This window comes from Malaclemys terrapin, chromosome 2, assembly GCF_027887155.1.
Source record: "Malaclemys terrapin pileata isolate rMalTer1 chromosome 2, rMalTer1.hap1, whole genome shotgun sequence".
Classification (NCBI taxonomy): domain Eukaryota; kingdom Metazoa; phylum Chordata; order Testudines; family Emydidae; genus Malaclemys; species Malaclemys terrapin.
In genome coordinates, this window is record NC_071506.1 from 4,096,779 (window position 1) to 4,106,914 (window position 10,136).

The 10,136-nt window shown below is 61.0% G+C and overlaps 2 protein-coding genes across 2 annotated transcripts; one reads left to right on the forward strand and one right to left on the reverse strand.

Moving 5' to 3' along the window:
* Positions 1 to 4,377: 4,377 nt before the first annotated feature.
* Positions 4,378 to 5,639, reverse strand: LOC128831957 (heat shock protein 30C-like). Its single transcript, XM_054018926.1, has one exon. It carries the CDS (start codon positions 5,471 to 5,473, stop codon positions 4,817 to 4,819), a length of 657 nt encoding a protein of 218 aa, XP_053874901.1. The 5' UTR covers positions 5,474 to 5,639; the 3' UTR covers positions 4,378 to 4,816.
* Positions 5,640 to 7,487: 1,848 nt separating this feature from the next.
* On the forward strand, positions 7,488 to 8,373 carry LOC128832122 (heat shock protein 30C-like). The gene has a single exon (XM_054019189.1). The coding sequence runs from the start codon at positions 7,541 to 7,543 to the stop codon at positions 8,201 to 8,203; it is 663 nt and encodes a 220-aa protein (XP_053875164.1). The 5' UTR covers positions 7,488 to 7,540; the 3' UTR covers positions 8,204 to 8,373.
* Positions 8,374 to 10,136: the final 1,763 nt, after the last annotated feature.

Here is a 10,136-nt window from a genome sequence, read left to right on the forward strand (position 1 = left end):
TGGGGGTGATATGCTGAGGCCCAGTTGTGCCGGACCCCACATTCTCCCACAAGCACCGGAGTAGGGCCGACATGAAGTTGGACCCTTGGTCCATCAAGACTTCCTTGGGGAACCCCACTCGGCTGAAAATGGTCAGCAGCGCATCCGCCACAGTGTCTGCTTCGATGGACGATAAGGGCACTGCCTCGGGGTAGCGGGTGGCGAAATCTACCACCACCAGGATGTATTTCTTCCCAGACCGGGTCGTCTTGCTGAGAGGTCCCACTATGTCCATGGCCACCTTCTGGAAAGGCTCCTCTATGATGGGCAAAGGTCTCAATGCTGCTTTCCCCTTGTCCCGGGCCTTCCCCACCCTCTGGCAGGGGTCACAGGATCGGCAGTACTGCCGGACGTTGGTGAAGACCCCGGGCCAGTAAAAGTTCTGTAGCAGCCTCTGCCTGGTGCGCCGGATCCCCTGGTGCCCTGCGAGAGGGATGTCATGGGCCAGGTACAGTAGCTTGTGGCGAAACTTCTGGGGAACCACCAGCTGCCTCCTGATCCCCCACAACTCCACTTCCCCTGGGGGAGCCCACTCTCGGTACAGGAACCCCTTTTCCCACAGGAACCTCTCCTTGCATCCTCTCCTCATGGTCTGTACCACACTGAGGTCAGCCAGGCCCCTTAGCTTCCGCAGGGAGGGGTCCTTCTGCAACTCGGCCTGGAACTCGGCGGCTGGGGAAGGGATGGGGACCTGCTCCCTCTCGTTGGCTGGGTCGGAAGCCCCAGCCACCCCGAGGCCTGTCCTTGGGTGTTCCCTCCCCACCCGGGAAGGGTTCGGTGCCTCCGGTGGGACATCCTTCCCAAGGTCAGGGCGTAGTGCCCCTCGCCGGCTCTGGCTACGGGTCACGACTAAGGCGGTCTGGGGGCTGCTTGGCCAGTCCTCTAGGTCCCCCCCCATCAACACCTCAGTGGGCAAATGGTGGTGCACTCCCACATCCTTGGGGCCCTCCTTGGCCCCCCATTTCAGGTGTACCCTCGCTACGGGAACCTTGAATGGGGTCCCGCCCACCCCGGTCAGGGTCAGGAAGGTGTTGGGCACCACCCGATCTGGGGCCACCACCTCGGGCTGGGCCAGTGTCACCTCTGCGCCCGTGTCCCAGTATCCATAAACTTTCTTCCCATCCACCTCCAGGGGAACAAGGCACTCGCTCCACAGGGACAGCCCCGTGCCAACCCTGTAAACGGAGAACTTTGAATCCGGAGCACCTGGCCCCCCAGAGAAGCTGGCCTGGGGCCCTTCTCTCTCTTGAGCAGTTGATAAGCTGCCAGCCCCTCTTGCGGGAGAAGCCTGCCCCTCGTCCGTCTGGGCCTCTACCAAGTTAACCCGGTGCGGGTTCGGTCTGCTCAGTCTGTCCTTGAGCTTGGGGCACTGGGCCCGAACGTGGCCTCTTCGGCCGCAGTAATAGCAGCTCATGTCCCGTGGGTCCCCTCGAGCCGGTCGGTTGTCCCTGACGCTGGGCATTCCCCGTGGGAGGGGATTCCCCATATTCCCCCTTTGGGAGGTCCCAGGGTGACTCTCTCTCTGCATCGCGGCGGGCCTGTTCCTTTGGGGCTCCTCCCTGCCACCCCCTGACCGGCTCTTCCCGAGATTCACTGCGACTCTCAACCAGCCAGTAAAGCAGAAGGTTTATTTAAGGACAGGAACACAGTCTCAAGCAGAGCGTGTAGGTACGACCAGACCCCCTCAATTAGGTCCCTCTGGGAGGTTCAGGGAGCTTAGACCCCAGTTTGGGGTTCCCTGCGTTGCACCACCCAGCCCAAACCGAAACTAAACTCCCCACTCCTCCTGCTGCTCCTCTCCTTTGTTCAGTCTCCCGGGCAGAAGGTGTTAATTCTCCCCACCCCCGTTCCTGGCTCAGGTTACAGCTCAGGTAGCTTCCTTCAAGGGAAGTCCCACCTCCTCACTGCAATCCCCCTGCAACATTCCCAGGTCAAATCTGCCCTGCTCCGTCACACCCTGCTATCAGATAGCTGCCAAGCCTCCCCCTCTGAGTGACAAGGTGCGCTCCAGCAGCAGCATCTCTTGCCTGCATCAGGTAGGTGCGAGTCTGCTAGCTGCACTGTGGAGCACTTCACTGCCTGTTGTTCAACGTTATGCTGTAGACGTGGTAGCCAGGTCAGATGCCAAGGGCAGGAGAGCAGCACAGTCCGGGAGAGCAGTACTTCGATCCCTGTTTGACTGACAGCTGAAACGCCTCCCGCCCACCATCCAGTGAGGATGCTACTTTCCAGTCGCCTTGATTAGAAGCCACACGGACACATACGGCAACAGGGAACTGCTACTCGTCCCACAGCAACTGTCAAGTATCAGGGGGTAGCCGTGTTAGTCTGTATCTACAGAAACAACAAAGAGTCTGGTGGCACCTTAAAGACTAACAGATTTATTTGGGCATAAGCTTTCGTGAGTAAAAACCTCACTTCTTCGGATGCAACTGTGGTTCTCTGGGATGTTGTAGTCCATGGGGATCCCCCAACCCAGCCTCCATTTGGAGACCTTGGCAATATGGGCTTCGAATTGTGAGGGAACTGAGGGAGGTCTGGCCGCTCTGCCCGTTATGCCCTTTTGTGGGAGTATGAGGAGGCACGGGGGCATGTGTGGCCTGGATGGACACCGCTATCACCTCAGTGGTGGATTAGCCACTGGGACAACAGGACAATTGGGGGGCCCCAGCAATTGGGGGGTCCTGGAAAAATGGACGTTCCCCGACCTGCTCCACCCACCTACCTGGCGCTCCTGTTGGGGAGCGAGGTCGGGGTGCTGGGGCTGTCCCGCTCTGCCCGCCCAGTGCTCCTGTCAGGGATCGGGGAAGCCCCCGACCCCGCTCCCCAGCAGGACTGGGGACAAGGAGGACTGCAGGCAGAAGGGGTGGGGAGGGGCCCTCTGGCCCAGGGGGACACAAAAGCCCCGATCACAGTTCCAGGGTTAACTGCAACCCTGATCCTTTCATAGCTTCCTTGAAGGCCCCCTGCTCAGATCTCAGGCCTGTAGCCATCACCTTTTTCTGGGTGGGAAATCACACACCTCTCCCTCCACACCAGGGCTTTAGGCTGTAATTTCCTCTTGCGACTCACTGTGATCAACTTAGTGAGGCTTAGCACTTGCTGTCCTGTCTCTGCCTGGTGCTATGACCGGGTGATCCGTTGCCTAGCCAGGCTTCATAAAGGAAAGGTTTTATTCAGAACAAAAACATGAAGAGCAAACAGCTAATAAAACACTAAACAGCCTCTACGCCTGCCTGTGTTAGCAGGTCACCCATCTTCGGCAGGGGTCCGTCCCTCAACCTTCCAGCAGGATCTGACCCCTTGGCTAAAGTGTGTCAGTGTTTGGACCAAGTGAGAATGGCACCCCCCCCCCGCCCGCAGCACAAACCCTGCTATCATAGGTTGCCCACTTTATACAATTCTCCAAACTTAATCTGCTTGAACCCTGTCCAAACCAGCATATACAAGTCCCTGCTCCCCCCCCCCAGCTTGGTGATCCATCTAGCCATCTGCAGTAAGTCTTCTCTAGTGCTGTTACTGCTGGTTCATCTATCCCACCCACCCCCTGCAAATCACTGCATTGCTTTGTCTCCTTTCAAGAAGTTAACCCTTTCTGACCCAGCAGGTAACACACGACAAAAAAGGGAAACTGAGTCACGCCTCTTCATTCATGAAAATGAATGAGACGTTTCTCAGTTCAGCACAACAGCTATTGAGAAACACTCCTGGCTGATGTGCATCGGGCTCAGGCGGCCTCCCCCTGCCCCCCAGTGGGAGCCGCAATGCCCACACCATCTCAAAGAGCCACCGTTGCTGTAGGGTAAGGGACCATTATTTTCCAGCCACTACCAGATGGGGTTATACTGGGACAGCTGAAAAAATTCCACCCCGTCCTTCCCTCATGCTACCCTCTGGATGCACGTGGCCTCAGGATGGGGTAGGTAAGTTGCACGGGGGGGGGAAGAGTGAGGAAGCCCCATTTCTAACCATCCTCCCTGCTCTCGCCCATTCACTGAGCCTATCGCTTCAGCTCCTAGCAGTAGGTCTCCTGCTTCGCTCCATGTACTGGTAGTTATTTCCCTTTACTCTCCAGGACGCTGAGCCCTCCAGTGGAGCGGGCCGCTGAAGAAGGATGCGGGACAGTAACTCCTGTTTGCCTATCAAACCCCCTCTCACCAACTATTCCGTTAAGTGACACCCTGTGCTGGGAGAGCCTGCACTAGCAGCTGTTGCACCTGCTCCAACGAGCTATGAAATGGACCTATCCTCAATCGTGTGCAACATCAAACAGGTCCCTGCCTCTCCCACCCCCACCCAAGCCCACACTGTTCAGTTTGGAAGGTGGACTGAAAAGGGTGATGAGAAAAGGCCGAAGAGGTGGATTTATTGGCAGCAGTTACAGACACAAACAGCACCCAGCAACCCAGCTGCTATTGACAGTTACGAAATTAATATTTTTCACAATCATGACCAGTAATGTTATGTACATCAGACACCAACACTGAGCAACCAGGAAAGGTGTATCAGTCACTTCTCACAGGGTGAGTCACATGGAGTAAATCAGACGTGCTGGAACTAGGGATGCGGCTTCACCGCCTGGCGTAAAGGGGTTACAGTTTGATTCAATGGCTCTTAATACCCCCCCTATACAAATTGTTCCAGCACAGCTGGAGTAAACTCTGAAAGGCCTGGAATGGGCACAGGAGCGTTCAAATCAATATCAGCTGCTACGCAAGCTACGCTGTGTGGACACAAGGCGGAGAAGTCCCATAGTTGTTCAACTTTGTTGCTGGTTTCAGGAATCTCTGGGGCTGGTCCCCTCGCTCTCTCCTCCTGTCTCCATCTCGCTGCTCCCCGGCTCCTTTCCCTCCCTGGCCAGGTTTCCTTCTCCTGCCTTCACGCCCTGGCAGACGCTGATGGGAACGGCTCTCCCTTCTGCAGCTGGCAGGGCCAGATGTGGCGCCTCGATGCAGAGCTGCCCGTCCTGGGACAGGGAGCAGAGCACGGCCTCCATGTTCACGTCTTCCGGCAGGAGAGTTTCTCTGCGGATCTCTCTGTATTCGTGGGAGCAGACTCCAGCCTCCGACGCCCTTTTCTTCTCCTGCTTCCCCGTCACCGTCAGCTTCCTCCCGTCCACTCTCACCATCAGCTCAGCTGGGGAGAAGCCGCTCACGTCCATGGAGAGCTGGAACTTGTCCTTCCCCTGCGCCTGGGAGCCGGGCTCCTTCCCAGCCCCCTCCGCCAGGGACCGGCTGCTCGGCCTTGGCCTCCTCCCCTCGCCCTCCCCGCGGAGAAGGGGAGAAGCCAGAAGGAGGGAGTGTCTCAGTCGCTCCATCTCCTCCAGGTGCGTCTGCACGTCCCCCACCAGCTGGGCCAAGAGGCTGTGGGGCCCCGGCCCCAGGAGCCTGGGCACTGGGGCGCTGCTGCCAAGCCACACTCGGAGCGGGAGCATCCTGCCCCCCCGGGGCCTGGAGCCGCTGGGCCGAGTTCAGCTGCTGAGACGCTGCTGCTGGAGCCGCCTCTGCCTGACTCCCTGCCCGGCTGCTGCTCACTGGCTGCGGCAGCCCCCGCGCCGCCTTTTATAGCCTGCTCGGGCCGCGCCGGGCGCTTCGGGAACCTTCCCGCTGCTGGGGGCGGGGCCTGGCGCTGCTCGGGAGGGGCGGGGCTAGGGGCGGGGCCTGGCGCTGCTCGGGAGGGGCGGGGCTGGGGGCGGGGCCTGGTGCTGCTCGGGAGGGGCGGGGCTGGGGTGGGGCCTGGCGCTGCTCGGGAGGGGCGGGGCTGGGGAGGGGCCTGGTGCTGCTCGGGAGGGGCGGGGCTGGGGAGGGGCCTGGCGCTGCTCGGGAGGGGCGGGACTAGGGGGGCCTGGCTCTGCTCGGGAGGGGGCGGGGCTGGGGGCGGAGCCTGGCGCTGCTCGGGAGGGGGCGGGGCTGGGGGCGGAGCCTGGCGCTGCTCGGGAGGGGCGGGGCTGGGGGGGCCCAGCAGCTTCCAGCAGCCGCTAGGGGGCGGAGCTCCCGGGCCGGGCTTTGCTGGATCCTTCCCGATCCCGCTGTGTTGGGGGGGGGGGGTCTCATGCCGGGGGCACGCGCTGGAGCGGGGGGGGGGAGGCGGGTTCAGCGGCGGGCACGGGCTGGAGCGGGGGGGGGGGGGGGGCGGGTTCAGCGGCGCGGCACAGGCTGGAGCCCGGCTCTGCCCGGGGGGTTCCGAGCCCGGTAGCACAGACCCCCGCTCCCGGACCAGCGCCGGGCAGAACCCCCCCCTCCCCCGTTAGAGCCCCGCCCTTGAGGAACCAGAGTCACATTTGGGATAAAGTGCCCCCCCCTTCCAGCCCCTGCCCCCAGCAGGGGTCGGGATCTGCCGTTTGTGGGGCTGCCAAACTTGGAGGGTTTCTCGGGTGCCCTGAAGCTCCTGCCTCGTGTTTGTGAATGGACAGAGCCTGGGAGGAGCCACTGGGGGGAGGAGCCACTGGGGAGGGGGGCACAGAGACCGCTGCAGGGTGTGACCCCCCCCGGACCGGACACGAGTCTCTGTTACTGTTTATTACACGTGCGCTGTGGGGGGTGTTCGCCCGTCTCCCGGGTCTGCTCCGCACATGGACTGTCCAACCCGCCCCCGCCCAGACCCCGCCCGGGGACTGTCTCCCCGGCTCCAGCCCGTGCCCCCGGCCTGACCCCCCCCGGCTCCAGCCCGTACCCCCGGCCCTGAACCCCCCCCCGGCTCCAGCCCGTACCCCCGGCGTGAACCCCCCCCCCCGGCTCCAGCCCGTACCCCCGGCCCTGAACCCCCCCCCACGGCTCCAGCCCGTGCCCCCGGCGTGAACCCCCCCCCCCGGCTCCAGCCCGTACCCCCGGCCCTGAACCCCCCCCCGGCTCCAGCCCGTACCCCCGGCGTGAACCCCCCCCCCCGGCTCCAGCCCGTGCCCCCGGCCCTGAACCCCCCCCCCGGCTCCAGCCCGTACCCCCGGCCCTGAACCCCCCCCCCGGCTCCAGCCCGTGCCCCCGGCCCTGAACCCCCCCCCGGCTCCAGCCCGGGCCCCCGGCGTGAACCCCCCCCCGGCTCCAGCCCGTGCCCCCGGCGTGAACCCCCCCCCGGCTCCAGCCCGTACCCCCGGCCCTGAACCCCCCCCGGCTCCAGCCCGTGCCCCCAGCGTGACCCCGCCCCCTCAAACACAGCGGGATCGGGAAGGATCCAGCAAAGCCCGACCCGGGAGCTCCGCCCCCTAGCGGCTGCTGGAACTTGCTGGGCCCCCGCAGCCGAGCAGCGGCAGGCCCCGCCCCCCGCCCCGCCCCTCCCGAGCAGAGCCCTTCAAGAGCAGCGCCAGGCCCCGCCCCCGCAGCAGCGGGAAGGTTCCCGAAGCGCCCGGCGCGGCCCGAGCAGGCTATAAAAGGCAGCGCGGGGGCTGCCGCAGCCAGTGAGCAGCAGCTGGGCAGGGAGTCAGGCAGCTCCAGCTCCAGCTCCAGCGTCGTCGTCGTCGTCTCAGCAGCTGAACTCGGCCCAGCGGCTCCAGGCCCTGGGGGGCAGGATGCTCCCGCTCCGAGTGTGGCTTGGCAGCAGCGCCCCAGTGCCCAGGCTCCTGGGGCCGGGGCCCCACAGCCTCTTGGCCCAGCTGGTGGGGGACGTGCAGACGCACCTGGAGGAGATGGAGCGACTGAGACACTCCCTCCTTCTGGCTTCTCCCCTTCTCTGCGGGGAGGGCGAGGGGAGGAGGCCGAGGCCGAGCAGCCGGTCCCTGGCGGAGGGGGCTGGGAAGGAGCCCGGCTCCCAGGCGCAGGGGAAGGACAAGTTCCAGCTCTCCATGGACGTGAGCGGCTTCTCCCCAGCTGAGCTGATGGTGAGAGTGGACGGGAGGAAGCTGACGGTGACGGGGAAGCAGGAGAAGAAAACGGCGTCGGAGGCTGGAGTCTGCTCCCACGAATACAGAGAGATCCGCAGAGAAACTCTCCTGCCGGAAGACGTGAACGTGGAGGCCGTGCTCTGCTCCCTGTCCCAGGATGGGCAGCTCTGCATCGAGGCGCCACATCTGGCCCTGCCAGCTGCAGAAAGGGGAGAGCCTGTTCCCATCAGCGTCGTCTGCCAGGGGGTGAAGGCAGGAGAAGGAAACCTGGCCACGGAGGGAAAGGAGCCGGGGAGCAGTGAGATGGAGACAGGAGGAGAGAGCGAGGGGACCGGCCCCAGAGATTCCTGAAACCAGCCACCGACTCCAGTAACCAGATCTTGGTGTGAACGGTCCTGAGCATATTCCTGGGCTGTCAGAATCTCTCTGGAAGAGAAGTGACTGGGGGATGCTCCCTTTCTTGGCTCTTTTTATACATTTTGATAGAATGTTTATACTTGTCTTGAATTTTTAAAATTCAATATCAACACTTTCTAGTAAAGACAAACTGTGCTGTCCTGGTGAGCTCTGTCTGCTTGATTTGCTATTTCATGTTTCACCTTTGGAAATAAACTTCCTTTGTCCCAGGTCAGTTCTCATCTCTCTGCAAGTGAGGGAACATGATGGTTTTGAGGGTTCAGAGCTGTTGATTGTAGGGTACAGGTCTAAGATAAGAGCAGAGCAGCTGTGATAAAGAGCCGGGTTGCCGTATTGAGGGGAAGTGGGGGGAGTACCTGATTAGGGAGGGGACTAGGAATCAAATACCAGGCCCAGAGGCACGTAACCCTGTAGACGGTTCTGACATATATGGGTAATACCCTGCAGTACCCTTAGGAGCTTTGATTGTACGAAGTTAACATATCTCTGTGCCCAGGGACTGTCTGTACTATAGTTCTCAGAGTGGGGAGGGCAAGCCTTAAGGAAGGGCTAGAAGGATTGACAGTTGGCAGAGTCCTTGGCTGGAGCTGGGCTGACTTCAAGCTTTGTAGCATAGTCACCCTGCCTCATCTGTGGGTTCTTGTATTGCTGGTAATGTGCTTTCTCTGTAATGCTTCCCCGTAATAATGACTGTGCTTACACAGAAAGAGCTGGATAGTAACTAATAATCATTGAGCGTTCCGTCTCTGAAGAGGACGCAAAGCGGCAGACGCAGGCCGTTTGGGTCAGGGTGGGCTGCGGGAGGGAACTGTGCAGCTGGAAAGTCCCCCGTCAGGAGGGAGAGAGATGCGGGGTCTCTGCCAAGGAGACGTGATGGCTGGGTGCCAAAAACCCTTGCTGGACCACGCAGGGGGGATACAGGTGCCGTCGTCCCGCAGTGAGATGGTGCCTATAGGGGCCAATTTTTCCTCCAATCAGCATTTGCAAAGCTAGCTCGGTGCTGAAGCCCTCCCCAGCTACAGAGCTGCTCGAAGGCTGACCTGAAACTCCAGAGGCCGCGGAAGCAGAATTCTCAAACTAGTCAGTTCAATCCTGTAGGGCCGCTCTACCATGCCTAACACCCTTTTACCTGCCAGCCCTCACAGGGGACGAGCCAAAGACTGGTCCCCACTACGGAGAGGAACAGCAGAGCATCCCACAAAGGACAGCTGGGGCCATGGGAAAATAGGGTGAGCCAGGAATCGTGTGACACAGAGAGAGGATGTGGGGTTTGGCTAGTAGGATATGGGCTACCTAGGCGGCTAACTTGGCATAGGTGTCTGACTCCGGGAGAGGGTTTGAGGCTGTGGCTCCGGAGTGAAGTGAGACACTGATCTCTGGCCCATCAGCCCAGCCAGGGGTACCAAGTCAGCTGTCTCAGACACCTAAACCCCTGTTCTGTCCCTGCCTATGTGGTTGACAGTTTCAACTGCCTGGCTGCAGACAAGCCCTTCCTTTGGCACCTACCTGTCCCCACGCGATGCATGGTGTTGGTGCTGTTGTACTGATAGCAGGGCCCCGAAGAGTTGAAGGTGTTATCAACTCCTTCACTGTCCGACAGTGAAACTGTGATAAAAAGGTTCAGGGATGGGTGGGTGTGTAGAGCCGCTGGCTTTCTACAGCGACCCTGGCTTCTTGGCACACACTCAAATGGCACTCATTCTGAAGTTGGGAAGTTTACTGATGAAAACACAAGTAAGGACTAGAAAGGCAAAACTCAAACTGAGTAACTGTAGGAAACAAGGTAATCAAATCCTATTAAAAGTCTCTCTCCTTTTGGAGGTTATGGATGGGGTGGGACTAGGCTTTGAGGCCCCCTGCTGGAGGC

Coding starts and splice junctions, on each gene's coding strand:
- LOC128832122 (XM_054019189.1), top strand. CDS start 7,541: ATGCTCCCGCTCCGAGTGTGGCTTGGCAGCAGCGCCCCAGTGCCCAGG.
- LOC128831957 (XM_054018926.1), bottom strand. CDS start 5,473: ATGCTCCCGCTCCGAGTGTGGCTTGGCAGCAGCGCCCCAGTGCCCAGG.